We start from the raw sequence: 20,694 nt of genomic DNA on the forward strand, positions 1-20,694 counted from the left end.
GACGTCATTAGAATGGTTTCTGATCAAATCCCGATATATCATATTATTCCAATTATTCTTTGATCATGGTACTTTTATTCATAAGCATTTCTAGTTTTCTGTGAAGAATTTTGCTTAATCGATCCATGTTTTCTTATTCTGATCGTTTATTATCAAGTCTATGAATTCATATCAAAGTATAGAAAATATGATTAAATGCATATTTCTCTAGGAATATAAAGTTCACATTTGCATATTTTATCCTTATGTAATCCTGCCTATTTACATTTATAAGCCATGTGTCATGAAACATTATTCTGCTATGAGTTTTCGATATGTACGACAGTGTTGGTTTTTCTATCGATTATTATTTAGTATACAATTTTCTTTTTCCCTGAATCACCTATTTTCATCGAATAGATATAAGAAGATATGATATGAGTGCCAGTGAAACAACTCTCTATCCAAGTCACAATCTACAAAGTATGGTCGTCAACACTGAGCCCTGGCTTACACCGAACAGTAAGCTATAAAGGGCATGGAAAATGACTAAAGTGTGAAACTATTTAAACAGGAAAACCAACGGTCTAATCTATATTAAAACGAGAATTCGAGAAATACTTATGAACCACATAAATATAAAGGTAACGATAACTACTGATCATCGGAAAGTACTTGTTGTGGTCAGTTACTCAATAAATCTAATGAATGCTAAATGTCATACACAGCAAAGGGTATTTGTAATAAACGCTCGAATGCAAAATATACATGCGTGGACAGGACAAAATAGATCCCTAAAATATTCTTTAAATTGAGCATAAAACAGTTATAGATAAATTCGGCATGGATATCAAGCTTAACATATGTACGCCATGCGTTTAGTCTATTGTTCGTCTTATCTTGTTGTGGTGTCAATGAATTCATTGGTATATTCTTTATATATTATCTATCTATTTGATATTTTCGGGGGACCAGGAATCTATTGTCCTTAGATTATCAAAATAGATCATAACAATGATAAAACCTCTGATTCCGGAGTTATCACCATCCATGCTTTATAATATACAAAGTAATGTGGCATTATAAAATAATGATGCATGTTTTGAAGCATGGTTATGTTATGTTATTAAATGTAATGTCAGTATTTAGTACAAATATAATATTAAATCAATCCTAATTCTATCTTATTTTTGACAGATAGTTTTATTCATTCAAATGTGACGTCATTTTTCATTTTTGGTGTGCTGTTTTACAAATTCAAATGTGAAGTCATTTTTTTATCCTTTTTACAATTTCAAATGTGACGTCACTTTCCGTTGATGCCTTGACTAATTTGGGTGTGTCTATTTTTTGCGTTGGATTGTTTTGGATTGTGTCGGGTTATGTAATGTGTCCGGTTGTTTTCTGTAATTAGTTAATACTTCAGTTTTATCATGTATATCTTTTATATAGTCATTTTATGATATTAACTGTTTGTAAAAATATAAATTATTCTAAATAATAGGAATGTTCTGGTACCTAACAGAAAACCCTGGCCGTTTTTTGGCACAACTTTTTTGAACTTTTGGTCCTCAATGCTGTTCAACTTTGTACTTGTTTTGGCTTTCAAACTTTTGTATCTGGGCGTCAATAGTAAGTCTTGTGTGGACAAAACGCACATCTGGCGAATTAAATTTTAAACCTGGTGCCTTTTGTTAGCTATAATTCGTGTGTTTCTTTGTCAATTGTGTTCTCTTATTTATTTGTTTTGGAGTCCTGTAATGTTGTGTTGTCATTTTAATGTTATATCTAACATGGCTATAAAGGAGGGAGGTTTGGCATGCCACAAAACCAGGTTCAACCCATCATTTGTTTTTATTTAAATGTCCTGTACTAAGTCAGGAATATGGTCATTGTTATATTATAGTTCGTTTCTGTGTGTATTACATTTAACGTTGTGTTTCTTTTGTGTCGTTTGTTTCCTCTTATATTTGAGTGTGAATTCACATTATTATAAGACGTGTCACGGTACTTTTCTATCCCAAATTCATGCATGTAGTTTTGATGTTATATTTGTTATCCTCATCAGATTTTGTCTAATGCTTAGTTCGTTTCTGTGTGTGTTACATTTTAATGTTGTATCGTCATTCTCTTACATTTATCGCGTTTCCCTCGGTTTTGGTTAGTGACTCGGATTCGTTTTTTTTTTTCTGTCGATTTATGAGTTTTGAACATCGGTATACTACTATTGCCTTTATTTAGAAGTTATTATTTTAATGAAATAATTCTCATAAACATATTTATCTTTTCATGTAGGATTTTATTGTGCAAAAGTAAAACAAAGATAAATTGCAAGATAGATAATGTTTGCACCTGTGTTCATGATTAAAATTAATGTCATGTTACATGAAAAATGGAATCATAGGAAACATGTATACTCAGTTTCAAGTTGATTGGATTTCAACTTCAAAAAAAAACTACCTCAACCGAAAACTTTAACCAGAAGCGGGACAGACGAACGAACTAATAAACGGACGGACGGATGCACAGACCAGAAAACATAATGCACATAAATGAGGCATAATAAACGATGAGTATTCGTTTAACGTTCAGCAGTATATATGTATCTTCATATTCTATTTCCTAACATGAATATGAAAACCACGTAACACATGCTTCTTGCTGAAATACAGTAACTTTTTCATTCTTCAAAAGTTAATAACTATTTCATAATAACCGACTTTGTTCTTCGTGTTTCAATTGCTCTGTCATCAAAGATAGCAGTATTATTATTTTGCAAGCCAGACGCGTGTTTAACTTCAGAACGCTCGCATCAAACAAGTTAAAAGGCAAAATAAAGTTCGAAGCTTAAGAGCAATGAGGCCCAAATAAAAAATTCCGAAGGTTTGATCAAGTATAGTTACGGTTATCTATTCCTGTGCACAGTAGAAAATCCTTAGTAATTCAAACAATTAAAAGTATTGTAAACCATTCAATTTATAAATAAAAACAATATTAATGAGTTTTCATGTTAACACACACGTGCATTAATTTAGATTCCTTGTTATGTTTGTTATATTATTTTTCTATTTATTGTACTTTGATTTATATAAATTATGCACCTGCTTTTCCGACACCAACTGGTTTGCATAATTTGTTATTCATGGTCATACAATAATCATTTTATAATTTGTTAATGATAGATGAATTAAATATTCATAATCTTACTTTTTCCAATTACAAAAAGTCCCTTAAAATTTCTCCTATTAATAAAACAAATATATTTATTATGCAGTCACAAACAGTATTTCTTACAATATTGTCAGGATCTGAAATATGAGACACAAAGTTGAAGACATTATTCATTTAACGCATCCTGTTTTGTTTATCGTATAAATAGAGCAGGCCTTTTGCTTATCAATATTCTTTATGTTGTGAAAGAAATATGTTGATAAGCATTATCTCTTTTGGGTTGATTGTAGCAGTGGCGTCAGCGCAAAATATCATCTATGACATTAATACTCAGGTAAGTAACTTATTAGTATCAAGAGCAGCATCGAAACGGCTTAAAATTTTTAATTCGCCTAGTTCCAATAGATTTCTCTCGTCAATGTCGAGTTTTGGTTTACGATTTAACATCATGCATGTATGTTTTGTATATACAATCTGCGTCAGTTAGTTCGGCAAAGGTATACAATATACCAACATGATAAATTGATATACATCTTCAGGTAGAATTAGATTTTATTCTATGTTAAAATAATTCACAGAAGTCTGCTCTTTGATCGGGTTGTTGTCTCATTGACATATTCCAATTTCCAATCTCAATTTTTGTTTAATAATGTTAAGTGGCCACATTGACCTTGTCAGTTTATGAACTACATGAATCCAGTAGTCCGTAAAGATTCAATAATGTCATATATCAGTTTATTTTAAAACAAGTTTTCTGTTCTTCGAAATGATACCGAATGTATTGAAAACAACATATTAATTGACCAATAAACCTCGGAAATAATCAACAATGACAAAGAAAAAACAGTGAACAGAGTTTAGACAATTTTTCACGTAATGTATATATGCCTTTCCTAAGTCAGGAGACTGTAATTCAGTGGTTGCCGTTTGTTAACGTTTATCATATTTAATCAGTTTTTATTTGTTTTGTACATACATCTCGCCGTTAATTTTCTCGTTTATGTAAAAAAAAGAAGATGTGGTATGATTGTCAATGAGATAACTCTCCACAAGAGACAAAATTGACAGCTATAACTCACTGTATGACCTTCAACAATGAGCAAAGCCCATACCGCATAGTCAGCTATTAAAAGCCCCGAAATGACAATGTAAAACAATTTAAACGAATAAAACTAACGACCTAATTTAAGGAAAAATGAACGAAAAACAAATATGTAACACATATTCAAACGCGTCGCCGCGATATAGCCTTTTTGTGCTCATGCGGCGTAAAGCAACCAACAATCAATCAATCATATACAAACGCCAATTACTGAATTACAATTACAAGCTCCTGACTTGGGACAGGCACGTACATCCAGAATGTGGCGGGGTTAAAAATAAAAATAATAAAGTTGTAGCGGGATCCCAATCCTCCGCTAACTTTGGACAGTGGTATAACAGTACAACATAAGAACGAAAAATCATTTGAAAAAGGATTAGCTCATCAGATGGATAAAAATACAAGTAGACGCGGACGGGTAAATATTTTAACATTTTTCATTTCTGGGCCTTTTTAAAGCTTTTCGTGTGGTACGGGTTTTGCTCCTTACTGAAGGCCGTACGGTGATCTATAGTTTCTAGATTCTATGTCATTTTGGTGACTGATGGAGAGTTGTCTCTTTGTTAATCATACCAAATCTTCTTACTTCTTATAATAATAGGTGTTCCGGTTAATTTACATACTCAGAATGCAAAAACAAAACTAATATGTATAGTTACCTATTACCAGTATAACACGCAAGTCTTACTGTTTTCAGGCAAATTGTACGTTGGTACAGCGAGGTCCTACTGAAGACTGCAGATGGGTAGCAGGGTTAGATATGGCTGATCAAGTCATTGAAAATTGAAGAATTATTGCATATAAAATATTTTGGTTTGGTGGAGGAACGTCGGGATGGTACGTTCCTGGATTGAACGACTTGGACCCTATTTATAATCCTACAGGAATTGTTAACTGTGGACTACCATACCGCAACAATACAATGCGCAGAAGATGGGCAATGTTTAATGATCATAAATATGAATTTATAATTTGTAAACCACGTGATATCGAGTTATAACAAAGGAGAAAACGAGGTTAAACTGTCAAGTTTATGTATTAATCATGTTAATATATATAAGAGTATATTTTTGACCACATTTATATAGAAAGTAGAAATAAAAATGAAGAATAAATATCTGTATTTGATTTGTTTTCACTTGTTTATAAATGATTGTATTTCATTTAATTGTTTTCTAATCCTATGCTCTTGGTAGTAGAAAACCAAAAACAAACACACACAGAAACCTGAAACCTCATATCGATGAAACACTGCCTAAATTATTCCCTTTGATAAAACGCACATTTAAACGAGGCATGAGATAGTTGGAGTTTAATTTACTCCTCCCTACTAAAAGTTGTTCAGCTAATATTTTCTTGTTTAGTGTACAGATTGATTGCATAACCATCGAAATTGTATTATTTTATCATCTTTAATTGATATATCCAACATTCTTTCCTCAGAACTTTCAGAAAGAACTTATACATCAATTTAACCTTCTAAGTACTGTATCTGTTGTTGTACTTTTTTTTAACAGTACAACTAATATGACTAAAATCACATGTGCAGTGCGTAATGACATGGTCCTGCTTGATTGGAATATATAACTTGTAATTACTTGCATCCACTTCATTTGAAATCCGGTGGATAGTTTTTCTTGGCATTAATACTACATCTTATTATTTAATATGGATAAATTTCGTGCACCCGAAGAGGCTTTTATGGATTTAACTGAGACGCTTAAACCAAAACAGGGATGTATCATATTTAAGGAATGACTGTAATATTTTTTCTGTCTATTCGAAATAACATAAAAAATTTGGTGCACACTGAATAACGCGCGTATAATTAAATTCTAAATTCGATTTTAAACCGTAGAAAACCATGAAAAAACGTTGATGACGTCACGGTCACATGACTAAATTATGTCTATGGGCTCATAACAAAATAACGTCAGCCAATCAGAAGACGCGTTTCATCCAAAATTCAATTATTTAAGAATAAGGTTATATGACCAAAAGAGACATTCAGCTTTTAAAGATACACTAACAACCTAGATGAAAGATGAATTTAAATAGAATTAAAGATGGTATACTATTGATACAGTACATGTATTTCCTTTTGATTATTGTGCAGTATTCATCTGGCTACCGAATTCTTTGTTTACGTATGAACCACTCTGTTATTTAGTTGGTAGTAAAATTAAATATGTTTACCATGCGATGAAGTTGCGCTTATTTCTAGGTTTTGATGGATTTTCCCAACATGATTACATTTTGACTGATGTTTGACATAGATGTACCCTATTATAACTTTACATCATTTAAACGGAATTGATGTACCAACAACATTTGCATATTTATGAAATCAATATGTTTTGGTACATGTATTTTTGATGATTTTTGTAAATTAAAATGGTTCCAAAAATTTGAGAGATTTCATTCACTGATTTTCATAAAATAAAAGAGATACAGTTATCATTATTTTCAATTTTGTGTTATATGATTTATTTCATTTGCAAACTAAGATTAATTTCAGAATGACGCAAAACTGCTTTTAGCCAATCGAAACAACGTATGAAAAATTTACGTATTTCAATTATTCGACGTTAAAATCTCGTCAATCCAGTAAGAAGACACAAATAAAGGTAACAAACTCTAATTTGGTTAGTTTTTTTAATAGTATCATTTCAACATTTTAAATTAAGATTTCTTTGATGAAAAAATTCTACATATTTCGTGCAACATGTACTCGTTCCCGTATAGTCGGGATTTAACTTATGCAGTGACTCGTTCCTAGTAATATTTAGTCTAGTTTTGAATTTTTATTGTTTGTAGTACTTAACAAGAAGTACATATTATGTTATTCTGCATTAGTCAATTATAACAACGTGTTATTAAAAACGTATATTAATAAAGAAACTAATAAAATAGCATTATCTTGTAGTACATTTACAGAAGGAAGATTTTTTCTTGTTTTAGCCATACTTGCAAATCTTACTGCAGATTTTCCAATTACCTTTGAACTGAAATATATATGTATTATTAAAAAATTCATTGCATCATTACATTTTAAACAATTTAATATGAGAGAAAATCAACATAAGTAATTAATAGCAGTGACATTCTGTTGTTTTATGTGACAATTACTATGCTAAATAAATAATCCATCTTGTACACTTTTTTTCATTATTTATATATATATAAGAGATGAAAAGAATTCAAATGTCACCGACGAAATGAGTGTTCTTATCCTTGTAGTCCTTGGATTCGCTGTGGCTGGATCGTTTGCACAAACGGTTCAGTATGATATAAACACACAGGTAAGGCTTTTCTACGTTATAAACAATTCAGAAGTGCTTTGGTAATTTTCTTTATTTCAAAACTACATGGATATCACTCGAAAAACAAATCGGACTTATAATTGTATAGAAGAGGGGCGAAAGATACCAGAGACACATTCAAACTCGTAGATCGAAAATTAACTGTCATGGCTAAAAAATGGAAAAAGACAAACAGACAAATAATAGAACACAAGACACAACAAAGAAAACTAAAGACTAAGTAACAAAATGGGGTGAACTCAGGTGCTCCAGAAGGGTGGGTAGATCCCGCTCCACATGTGGCACATGACGTGTATAACTCAGACATATGAACATTTATTCATTTTTACAATTTGTTTCCCCGATATCTTTCTTTGGTCTTCGTTGTAAATTTATAAGATTTGAAAACTACTGTTGTCTTCATTTAAGTACTGATTTTGTTTCTGCAGGCCTTATGTACACAGATTGAACGGCCTGCAACGAGAGACTGCAGATGGGTTGCAGGATTAGATATGGCTGACTTGTTGATCGAAAAAGGAAGAATTATTGCTTATCAAATTAGATGGTTCAATGGAAGATGGTCAAGTTGGTATGTCCCTGGACTCAATGACTTAAGTAATGTGTACAATCCAAGCAGTCGCAAATGTGATTTACCATACCGACGAAATTCAATGAGAAGACGATGGGCAGTGTTTTATGATCACACACACAGATTCATAATTTGTAAACCACGAGGAAATATCAAATAGATATAGTGATGTAATTATGACGTATACATTAAAAGATCTCCGTTAGTGTATAACTAACTCTTATATTTTCCTTTCTTTTATTTATACATTGAAGTGATAATCAACCTGCATTGTTCTGGGTATAAAATAGGCCTGAATGCATTTTCAACTGACCATGAACGTTCAGTTATACATTGTACCGAATGTTGCATGAAGTAAGTCAATGATTTTAGTCACATTGAATAGGTTCGTTCCTTATGCGATGAACTCAATTATGTTAATCGTAAACCACTTTTGTTTTCACCTATGGACTGTTTAAAAAGTCATTAATTTTGATGGTTTTTTTTTTTCCTTCAAATTTTGAAGCAAGGTATTTCATGAATATGGGTAAAAGCTGACACTACTATAACATGTGTTGTAGTAGTCTCAGGTAAAAGTTACAAGATGAAAATATCGGGTCGTCGACTTTGTTAAATACCTGTATATAAATAATTAATTTGGTTGTTTTAAATGTCAAATATTCAATTAATATCGAAGCCACACTCAAAACTCTAAAACAAACATTCTTATATGGTTTGATATTGATACTTGTAAGTAAAATAAGGATTAGTTAATACCCACCAAAGTTAACGTGTAAAATTGAAGCAATTTAAAAATATAAAACAAATTAAGTTATAACAAACAGAAAAGGAACTCTATGTTTCTTTCAAATAAGATTTGCCAAAAACATGACACCGACCTTCTGAAAACATTAGGTAACAAAAATGTTAAAAAAAAAAAAAACAATAAGGTATTGTTGTGTGTTTTTTCTTTATTTTTTAAAAAGAAAAAAACAGTTTGAATTTTCAAGATATGACGTCTCATTCCAAGTTTCTAGGACGACAAATTTCATTTCTGTAATCAACAATACCAATTGCTTTATCATTGCACAAATTATCCAAAGATAGCATTTGTATAAATCAGTAGTTGTCAAAACTGTTGAAACCAGAAACATCTTTTTCACCATGTTGTTTTCTCCATAAATAATATCTTAAATACAAGTACACTGGGTTATCTGTATTTTCAAAAAAAAAAAAACAAATGGAGATGATTTACTTTTATGTAATACCGGTATTTGATATTCATATGATAAACATTCAGGTTATTTTAGAATAATTTAATTTTGGATGTAATGTGTCTTCTGATTGGCTGACGTTATTTTGTTATGAGCCCATAGACATAATTTAGTCATGTGACAGTGACGTCATCAACGTTTTTTCGTTGTTTTCTACGGTTTAAAATGGAATTTAGAATTATATTATAAGAAATGACTGAAATATTTTTTCTATCTATTCGAAATAATATAAAAAATGTGGTGCACACTGTTAAATAACCCGCTACGCGCGTTATTCATTGTGCACCAAATTTTTAATGTTATTTCTTCATAGACAGAAAAATGTTACAATCATTCCTTAAAAGTATTGTAGAAAATCAAATATTTTCACAGCTCGTTGTATATTTTTTATACTTTTATTTTACTTTCAAAAGTAGTTATGACTTTCGTCTAGTATTTATATATTATGTATATGAAACCAATCTTTGATCAAAACCCTCTATTGCGATTAATAACACGTTTTATAAGTAATACCTTTAAAATAAAGACAACAGTAGTATACCGCTTCTCGAAACTCATAAATCGATTAAGGAAAAAAAAAACAAATCCGGGTTACAAACTAAAACTGAGGGAAACGCATCAAATATAAGAGGAGAACAACGACACAACAGAAGCACAATATTAAAATGTAACACACACAGAAACGAACTATAATAAAACAATGGCCATTTTCCTGACTTGGTACAGGACATTTTAAGACAAAAATGGTGGGTTGAACCTGGTTTGGTGGCATGCCAAACCTCCCGCTTTTATGACAATGTTAAATATAACATTAAAAAGACAACATTAAATAGCAGGACTACAATACAAACAAATAGGAGAACATATAGGACAGAGAAACACACCAAAAATAGCTAATGAGGTACCTGGTTAAAAATTTAATACGCCAGACGGGCGTTTCGTTAACACAAGACTAACCAGTGACGCTCAGATGAAACAAATTGAAAGCCAAAACAAGTACAAAGTTGAAGAGCACTTGTTCGAACCTAAAAGAGGGACGAAAGATACCAAAGGGACAATCAAACTCATAAATCTAAAACAAACTGACAACGCCATGGCTAAAAATGAAAAAGACAAACAAACAACAGCACACATGACACAACATAGAAAACTAAAGAATAAACAACACGAAACCCCATAAAAAAACTAGGGGTGATCTCAGGTGCTCCGGAAGGGTAAGCAGATCCTGCTCCACATGTGGCACCCGTCGTGTTGCTTATGAGATAACAAATCCGGTAAATAATCTAATTCGGTAGGTCACATTCATGAAAGGGAAGGGGATTGTAGTAACGACGTAGGGAACATATCCGATATCATTTATGAAACGGTTATTCCATAACGGTCAACCAACTCGTGATGGTGTCCGTAAAATTTACGAAGGGATGATTTCAACTTCACTTTTTCGAACTCTTGGTTTAATAGCTTCCTTGTGAGCAGCAACCCTCTATCAAGAAAATCATGATAAGAAATGCAAGCACGGGAATATCGTATCAATTGGGAGATATATACCCCGTATGCAGGTGCTGCTGGATTGTTGCTACTTAGAAATGGAAAGTTCACAATTGGAAAGCTGAAATCATCTCTTTTGTCGTAAAGATTTGTTTTCAACCGACCCTCATTTTCAATTTCTAGATGTAAGTCAAGATATGAGGCTGACTTAACTGTATCTGTAGTATCCTTTATCTCTAGCTCGATTGGATAAATGCGTTCCACATAGTCACCAAATTTTGAATTATTTAGTGAAAGAACATCATCTATATAGCGGAAAGTAGAGTTAAAGGATATTGCTAACTTCTTATCTTGCTTCCTAAGAAGTCCCTGCATGAAGTCAGCCTCATAATAGTACAATTTTATATTTCGATATTCTTTGTTTGTTTTTTCCTGAAGCAAAAGTACTTACATGTTACACTACATATATCTTAAAGAATCAAATAAAACGTAATTTATCTCTCAGTACATTCAGATAATAAAGTAATTTGGTCAATTTCATAAGCGTATTTGCATTAATTTTTATTGCGGATTTCTCAACCAAAAAAACTAAGACCTTGGTAGTTGTATTTATTACAGAATTCTTCGTAGTGTTACATAACAATTGAAAGAAAATAAACATATGGTACTAATAAAATAAAACATAATGTTGTTTTAATTATATAAAAAAAAATACTTAATATTAAATCTGTCTGCTGCACTACGTTTCCTTATATATATAAAAAGAGATGATCAAACTTTACATTTCATTCAGACGATATGTTTGTTACTGCTCTTGTTTTCCTTGGATTGGTAGTAACTGAATCATCAGCACAAAGAGTTCAGTATGATATAAAGACACAGGTACGTCTATTTCACTTGGCGATATTAAGACACAGATCAATCTTTTTCACATACAGATATACAGACACAAGTTCGTCTTTTTCACTTACAGTACTTATCAATACTTTTAAAGATAAAGGAGGTTGAAATTTTAAAAACTTTAACAAAATACGGGTTTCTAGAGTATTACGATTCTGTAGACACACACATCAAACTTTTTGTTTGAAAAGATATAAAAACGCGAATTTTTCACCTTAAAATAATTATACTCCAAATTTGTTTAAGAAGTCTTTGTTAATAGTTCATATTATCAAATATTCGTGATTTTAGAAAAAAAAACGGCATGTTTGGCAGTATAAGTATTTAGTTTTTAAGAAAACTGCATTGGTCATTCATTCATGATAACTGGTATAAAAATCTTCATAAATAATCGAGCCAAATTACATTCTTGTAAAAGAGGATTCCATGTACTCGTTTTTCAAATACCTACTTGGTCATTGTATTGCAAATATCTTGATTATTTGATATGCATACATCATTTAGAACGATGAGAAAGAAAAGAATAGAAATGCTTTGTGTAAGAATGATATTCATATTGCATTTAAATTTTAGTTTCTTGGATATGCCTCAAACAGTTCCAGCTGAGGTTCAGTAGTTACAATATGTATCAATAAATTAATACCAAATCAGTATTCAAAAGGATGTATCAAACAAACCTTGAATATCCCTAAACGCATATATATACTGCAGCTGTGCTATTTGAGCAGTCCAATTGCATTGACCGTATATTCATAATTTTATGTGATATACAGTCACTGACCATATATCACCTTGTTTATGACGTTGACAATGTGTTTTCGTAGAGTTTTATTTATGACGTCAATGAAACACATACAGGTTCACGGAAATTTTGAAAAAACTCAGTGTATGAAATTGGGAGTCAAAACACAAACTTACACAACTATCAGAACTATGCATTACCGTGTCAACGAAACATGTATTGAGAATGTCCATTCTTTCATATTACTTGGAATTGACATTGATGAAAATTTAAGCTGGGAAGATCAAGTTGATCGTATATGTAAAATTATCTCATCTAAAATATCACTTCTATATAAAATTAAAGTATATTTGCCAATACACACAAGGCAACTATTTTATAATGCATATATTCTACCATATATAGACTATTGTAGTTCAGTTTGGGGACAAAAAGATTCAGATAGAATCATAAAACTTCAAAAAAGAATAGAAAGAATTATACTGGAATGTGATATTTCTATTCCATCTAATTTCATGTTTTTAACTTTTAAATGGCTATCTTTTACCAAAAGAATAAAATATTAACAATCAATTCTAATGTATAAAATTGTAAATGGACTAACACCTGATTACTTAGCAATGCTAAATATTGATGATGTGCAACGCCACAACTTACGATCTGTCTCTAATAATGATCTTGATGTTCCAAGACCAAATACATTTTTTTATAAAAAATCTTTTCTTTATTCTGCAACCAATAATTTACTACCCGAAATAAAAAAAATGTCGTAATGTGGAATTATTAAAAAAACATTGTCATACTAGTAATCATTTCCTTTAAAATTTTATGCAAGTCAAATAATTTGTTTTCCTTTAACAAAACTTTATCAAATATTGCCATTTATTACCATTTATATATTTGAATGATTGAATTGTGTATATACAAGTAATATATATTGTATTTTAATGTATGAATGTATGAATGTTAACTGTATGCATGTATTTTGTTTGAGGGCCTCAATGAAAATTAGACTAGTTCTAATTGAGTTACCCTCTTTAAATAAAGAATTTACTATTATTTTTTTTTTTATTATTATTATTATTATTATTGTATAGCAATATAATATTTTCCACAGAACGTAACCAAAAGTTAGCGTGCAATAAATTCTAATATTGCACTAGTGCAATAAATCTTTAAAATTCATGACGTCATTAACGACAAAATCTTAGTTTAAACCAATTTTTACTTTCAAATATTATATTGCTATACAATAAAAGGGTTATTGCATGAATATTGGGGAATATTGTCCCTCGTAGAACATATATTGCACTCGCAAGCTCGTGCAATATAAAATTCTGTCTCGAAATATCAATGTTATTTGTACTCGGCTCGAAACAAATAGAAATGCTCGGCACAGCCTCGCTTTCTACCTGTTTCTAAGCCTTGTACAAATAACATTGATATTTCTAGATAATGTATGGTTATTCTACATATATCTTATTAATAATATTTTATCTAGGCAACATGTACACAGGTTGAACGAGGTGCAACAAGAGACTGCAGATGGGTTGCTGGATTAGACATGGCTGACTTAGTGATCGAAAAGGGAAGAATTATTGCTTATCAAATAAAATGGTTCAGTGGGAAATGGTCAAGTTGGTATGTCCCTGGACTCAACGACATAAGCGATACGTATAATCCAAAAGGTCGAAGCTGCGCATTGTCATACAGAGATAATTCTATGAGAAGACGATGGGCAGTATTTTATGATCACCGACACAGATTCATAATTTGTAAACCACAGTGAAATGAATAATAAATATGTTGATTCATAATGACCAATAATGAATTAAATGCATTAAAACCCTATTTACTCCTAATTTGTGTATTTCCTACATCATGTGACAAATAAAGGATATATATAAATTTGGACAAACAAATTGGCCTGAATGTTATGTAGGCTGTCGTAATATATGTAGAAGTATATATCATTAATATGCTTTATACATGTATAATATAAGTATTCATATTTGGTAATCAGGTTAACTGAAAATATCTAGTTTTTTTTAACTAAATGCCAGAATTTTGTACTACTAAAGACCGATTTCATTGAGCAGCTACTCCTCTAAAGCCATACAAAGTCTGGAATATTTGTGGTATGACGTACATGTATAAATGTTGTGTTTTGTACTTCTTAATTGTCTTTTAAATAATCTATTTTCTAAAAACCCTATTTTTTTTTTGAAATTATTAAAATTCGGAGACCGTTGTCGATCTGTGCATTCTTTCTTACATGCCTAGTAGACGTAATGTCCTTGAAATTTTAAAACCTTTTGTTTCCAGACTTGCCTAATTGTACGGTAATTTCGCGGGCATCTTAAGTGCTGTTTAACTTAGAAATTGATCATGTACCAAGGAAGTCATAAGTTTTTTTTATAGGCTGCACGAGCGGCCTTGTCATCTTATTGTCATCTTAATTACAGCTACTACAACTATTGCCATTTCAATTTCCAAATTCGTATAGCATAACGTTTCCTTTTCCTCATTCCTGATTTCAACATGCTTGTTTCGTATGCATTTACAATTTGTAATTACTTGCGACTTAAACATTACTTCTCTGATAAATAATGCAAACCAAAGCAACAATATATAAAGAATCTTTTAAAATACCTAAATGGCAACTAAAATTTTAAGATGCTAATGGTAAAAAGTAAAATCACAAAAATACTGAACTCAGAGGAAATCCAATCGGAAAGTTCCTAATCACATGGCAAAATCAAATAACAAAACACAGAAAAACGAATAGACAAGAACTGTCATATTCCTGACTTGATACAGGCATAGAAAATGGTGGATTAAACCTGGTTTTATAGCGCTAACCCTCTCACTTTGATGACAGTCTCACCAAATTCCGTTATAACTTCAATAATGTGTGAACTAAACAGACATAATATATAAAATAGTCAAAATATGGGTAGTGCATGGTTATGCCAGACAATGGAGTAACAGGAAGATGTTTAGTAAACATTCTTTCCGAATAGGATATGGCTGTCAGATCATTGATCCAAACTGAATTTAAAACTGTTCATAGGTCACTTCATCTATCGTCAGTCTTAAAAAATACAAGTTTGCTTACGCACATATGATACAGTTTTGATTCTACGGTGATTGTTTAACAAAAATGTTCGTACAACCTTATTTTTCACCAAGTCATTTAAAATATGTTATAACAAGCATACCTTCATGTGCCACTTTAAGAGATGAATCAGAACGATACTTTGGACATTTATTCAAAATTTCGGTTTCTTGGATATTTGTACCCATTGGATAACTTCTTTGTTTCAAAAGTTAACACAAAAGATGTTTTGAAAAAAGTTTGGAATATCCTATTTACATAAGTATGCATAAATTAACTTAACATACTTAAAGATAATCTGCCCTTCAAATAGGAGTCTTTCTATAAACGTTTAAGTAATTATAGATCTGTGGTAAGTTTACTCGGCTTATAGTAATACCTTTGTATGTAGATTTTGCGTTTTAAAAAACTATTCAAACATAACTTTTCTAGTTTTTTTAAAAGACTAATCACAGATTTAAGGGGGGACATAACACCTAAGGGAGTTCACTCTTACAAATCAACTGAGCGTTATAATCACATACTATAGGCAATAGGCTTTTCAACGATCAACATAAGTGTTTGCCAAATATTCCTGTAAATTGTGTGGTTTAAATGTCTATAGAAATTTTAATATTTGTGTACACAGATCAAAGTAAATATATAGTCTAACCTTTATAAAAAATAAACTAGCCAATATAATTTATAATTTTGACCCGGACATATCAATGACGTCTTTCTGAATGAAACAACGCTGATTATTCCGAACAAAACTGTTCAGTCATCTTCCGAAACTAAGAAAACAATTGTCTCTATCATGATTAATACACAGGTACAATCCAGTCAATCGTAATCTGGGTTTCTGCATACTGATATGTATAGATTATCGGGTTTTCTACACATTGATATCGTAAAATATCGGCCGAGAGCCACAATGTGAACCTTTTTGGCGAGTTAGCGTAGCGAACGAGCTAAAAAGTTTCACATTGTGTCGAGCGGCTGATATTTTACGATATCTATACGAAGAAAACCCGATTATCTTTTTATCGTTCTATTACTGGTCGTTTCTTTCTCCCTAAGACAGTTTTACGCTTGACAAAAGCAAGCCTGATAACGTCTCCTCTCGCACTGTGACGTCGCTGATAACTTCTCCTCTCACATTGTGACGTCGCTGATAATGCCTGGTCTCGTTTTGAAGTCCTGATACGAGAATTACGGAGCACCAGAGCAGGGTGATATAGGCGGAGGGAAGGACGATAATCTAAAATACCAGCTGCTCAACATAATATGAAGACATTTTGTCTGCTCTCACTTGACATTTTTTTTTATATTTTGACTTGTACTTGATATCTTACTGACAACCTGATAATCTGTTTTCTAGCCTACCAGTGTGCGTGGGTATAAAGCGCGGTCTTGCAATTAAAACCTTGTGATTTTTTTTCTCTTATCTCAGAATGCATGTTATAAACATAGAAAACATTTTTTTTCTGCTTTAATACGCTTAGACAAATTTACTAAATTAAAATATCATTTTGTTAAACTCTGATATCAATATTTGTTTTCTCTAAGGAGAAAGTGTGAATTTTTTATGTGTGTATGGTACCATGAAAACTGTTGCTATCTTTTCATATGATAAAATAAGTAAACGATATTTTTGAGCGCTATATAAGAACACATTTAATAGAATTTGAAACTTTAGATTAATATATGTTCAACTGACGACGACATGCAATTGTTTTGTTTTTTAATTACACCTTATGTAAGAATCCTGGGTTTTGATTGGTTGATAGCCAGTGTATTTTTCACCAATTTATTGTTATCAAATGAATATCGTTCATTTTTTACGCCGCCGGAGTATATGCAAAAAAGATCATCAATGCGTTTTGGACGTTAACATTCGTAACAGATATTGCAAGTTATTGAGGGGTATTTGCGAAAAATATCAGTCTTGAGAATGAATTTCGCTCGCCTAACGGCTCGCGAAATTTAACATTCTCTCGACTAGTATTTTTCGCAAATACCCCTCCTTAACATGATAGACTATATCTGTTCAAAATTATCAATCAAATATTGTGTCTTATTTTCACTTGGTTCATAGCGTTCTTTTTTGACAGTTTGTATGGACTTCCCTTTTTTGAATTTGAATTGGCCGTTTCAGAATCTAAAGCATTATGGGTAATTTCATTGTTCGTACCCCAAAATGAAAATAACGTCACGTCATTGGTTTAATTTCCATTGTTAATGACATTTTCAACCAATCAGGACGTTTTGGTGTGCACTTTTGAAAATATTACCCAGGATGCATTATATTCTGAAACGGCGAATTGGTGTTCAGTATTTTTGTTAGATTAAATAAAATCAAATTATGTTATTATTTGAAAATATACTTGAAACATTTGAGAAAATTTATGATTATAAATTCTATTCATAAGGTCACATACAAATGTTTAAAGAACACCATATATATTGTCCTCGTCGTATTAAAAAATAACTTTTGTGAAAAGACCTATAGAATTTTTAATTGACATTTTCTGATTTTTAAATTTTAATAATAGATATTACATTCATATGATTTAATTAAATACAATGTAATTATGCCACAGTGTTGTTTAGATGAAAAATAAAATTGAAGTTAATTGTACTGTGTTGTATTTTCATATTTATATTAAATTAAATCAAACAAAATTCATTGAACTTTAATGAGGACAAAGAAATAAGCAATTTTTAGATCTCCATTTCGAATAATAAGAGAGTTAACACGACAACAGTATTACAAGTAACTGCTTTTATTATTTATTGATAAAGGCTTTAAAATAATGTTCTGGTTTCCGTATTTATAGTATAATTAAAACAGGAGAACTCGCTTATATGCATTGAGACCTCATGAATAAACAAACTACATTTAAAGGTCAGCAGAAAGTCTTCAATGTTACACAAGTGTATATACTATAATATTTAGGTCAACGTAATGCAAAATGCAAAAGCGGCCGATCGAAAATGAAAAATGTTGTTATTCGGGTGTATACTTGTATATAATACATTGTATATAATTATGTATTATATTTATACACGATATCTCAGTAGCATGGGTTAGAATCCCGGCGAGGGAAGAACAAAAAAAAAAAAAATGCGAAAGCAAATTTACAGATCTAACATTGTTGGGTTGATGTTTAGACGAGTTGTATTATATTTATGTATATAAATAAAAGCAATTTTTCGATGGCTTTTTATCTTTATTATATTTAAACTCATTAATAGCATCAGGAAATTAAACTTATAGTATAAACTTATGAGGGAAAATAGTATGGATGAATATAGCCTCTGTAGATGGGTAAGCTCTCTAAAAACACTCGCTTCATTTCTGTTTTGTTTTATGAATAATTAGGATGTTTGTCCTTCAATATAACATATACGGTACCATAATATAAAGAAGGCTTGGCAAATAAAACTTTGAAATAATAACATATGAATGGGAAGTTTGTGACGATAAATCTGAATTTGTTTTCATCGTTCTTATGAAAGTTTCTGTTAATGACAGTTGGCATACAATTTATTATTAGTTTGAAAGATTATGTGCTCATTCTGATAAATCATGTCACTAGTGTTGCTCAAAACAAAAAGTTTGAAGTTCAAACAAAGTTATTCATATAATTGCACGTGTATCTATTTTAAGCATGTTGCACATTTTCCACTCTGCAAAAAATTAGTTTCATTCTCCAATATTTATTATCATACCTGCCAACTGTCACTATTTCCGGGGGATTTCCCCCATGGAGGCTCCCAAATTGAAATTTTGAAAGAACTATATTGTCCAGAATTTTAAACAAAACAATTAATTTTACAATGACTGTAGGCTTGTAAAGTATGACGAAGCCAACAAACATTACAATGCATTTGAAGGCCCCCCTTGAAGGTTTTTTAGGACTATGACAGCCAACTTGCACGCAAAACCTCCATGGGCATTTTGAAAAGTTGGCAGGTATGTACTTTTCGACAAAAATCTTAAATTTCGTACATAAATTACACTAGGACTTGAAGAGATGAGTAATTCAAAGTTGAAAATGACACTTGCTAGACACATTGAGTAAAAATTAGATCAAGGCCTGCATCATGGCTGAAAGTGTAAGAATAAAAGAAGCACTATACATACCACCGCCGTTTTTGTAACAGATATATGGAAATCTCCAAACATTTCCTAAGTCAACAGCAAATCCAATAACGGATAGTAGAAAATCTATCTTCTTGCTCCATTTCTCCCTTTCGGGTAATTCTTTAGGTTTTTCTGTTATCATCAGTTTCCCTATTCCGTCAATGACAGGTATTTTAGAATCCATTTTTGAAATTTAAATACTGGCGGGAACAGTTATCCAAAACTCGGCTCAAACTATTTCATCCGATTAATTACTAAAAAGTTGTTACAAATATTTCAAATGTTTCAAGTTCCGTTTATAAATTTCATGGTGCACAGAAAAATTCATTTCAATTAGGATTCAACCAACTCTTCGTCAAGAAAACTTTAGACGTATGACTGAAAAACTTCATGTCACGTGACAATAACTGAACTACGTTATTTAAAGATGGCTTTAGATTACATATTTATACGTTATAGTTATCTACAGTAAAAAATGAATAGATTTTCTAATTGCTCTGTGACTTTCTAACCTTAAATGATCCTATAAGCGACAATACAAGCTGGTAGGATAAACGTACTGACATATTTTATGTATTGTATACATTTTGATTGGTTAATTTGAATAGTAATAAGGGAGACTATCGATCTTCGGCAATCCCCGTATTGTAGAAATAAACTGTTTGGCCAAGAAACTAATCAGAAATGGTGAAATGAATTTATGCATGAGATACGATAAAATTGTCCACTAATGTTCTGCATCGAATTTGGTGACAAAAAGTAATCCAAGATCTGGATTTTGTAAAATAAACCTGATACTGTTACCGGTTTGATTAAAATATATGTATTTATGGCCACAAAATCATAAACTACAGCCATCAAGGAATACTAGCAGACACAATAATATTGTTTTAAGAAATCTGTCAAGAAAATAATACCTTT

The 20,694-nt window shown here is 31.2% G+C and overlaps 1 protein-coding gene and 1 long non-coding RNA gene across 2 annotated transcripts in view; one reads left to right on the forward strand and one right to left on the reverse strand.

Moving 5' to 3' along the window:
- Window positions 1-20,132, reverse strand: part of LOC143076075 (sodium-dependent serotonin transporter-like) — a 42,432-nt gene extending 22,300 nt beyond the window's left edge. Inside the window, exon 1 of the mRNA XM_076251710.1 lies at window positions 19,774-20,132. Within this exon, the coding sequence (XP_076107825.1) occupies window positions 19,774-19,957 (184 nt within the window). The 5' untranslated portion in view covers window positions 19,958-20,132. The remainder of the gene's footprint in view (window positions 1-19,773) is intronic.
- LOC143076076 (uncharacterized) lies at window positions 7,318-8,368 on the forward strand. Its single transcript, XR_012978523.1, has 2 exons — window positions 7,318-7,554; window positions 8,004-8,368. It is a non-coding gene; the product is annotated as an uncharacterized LOC143076076 (long non-coding RNA).
- Window positions 20,133-20,694: the final 562 nt, after the last annotated feature.

The sequence above is a fragment of the Mytilus galloprovincialis genome, chromosome 5, assembly GCF_965363235.1.
Source record: "Mytilus galloprovincialis chromosome 5, xbMytGall1.hap1.1, whole genome shotgun sequence".
Lineage (NCBI taxonomy): Eukaryota > Metazoa > Mollusca > Bivalvia > Mytilida > Mytilidae > Mytilus > Mytilus galloprovincialis.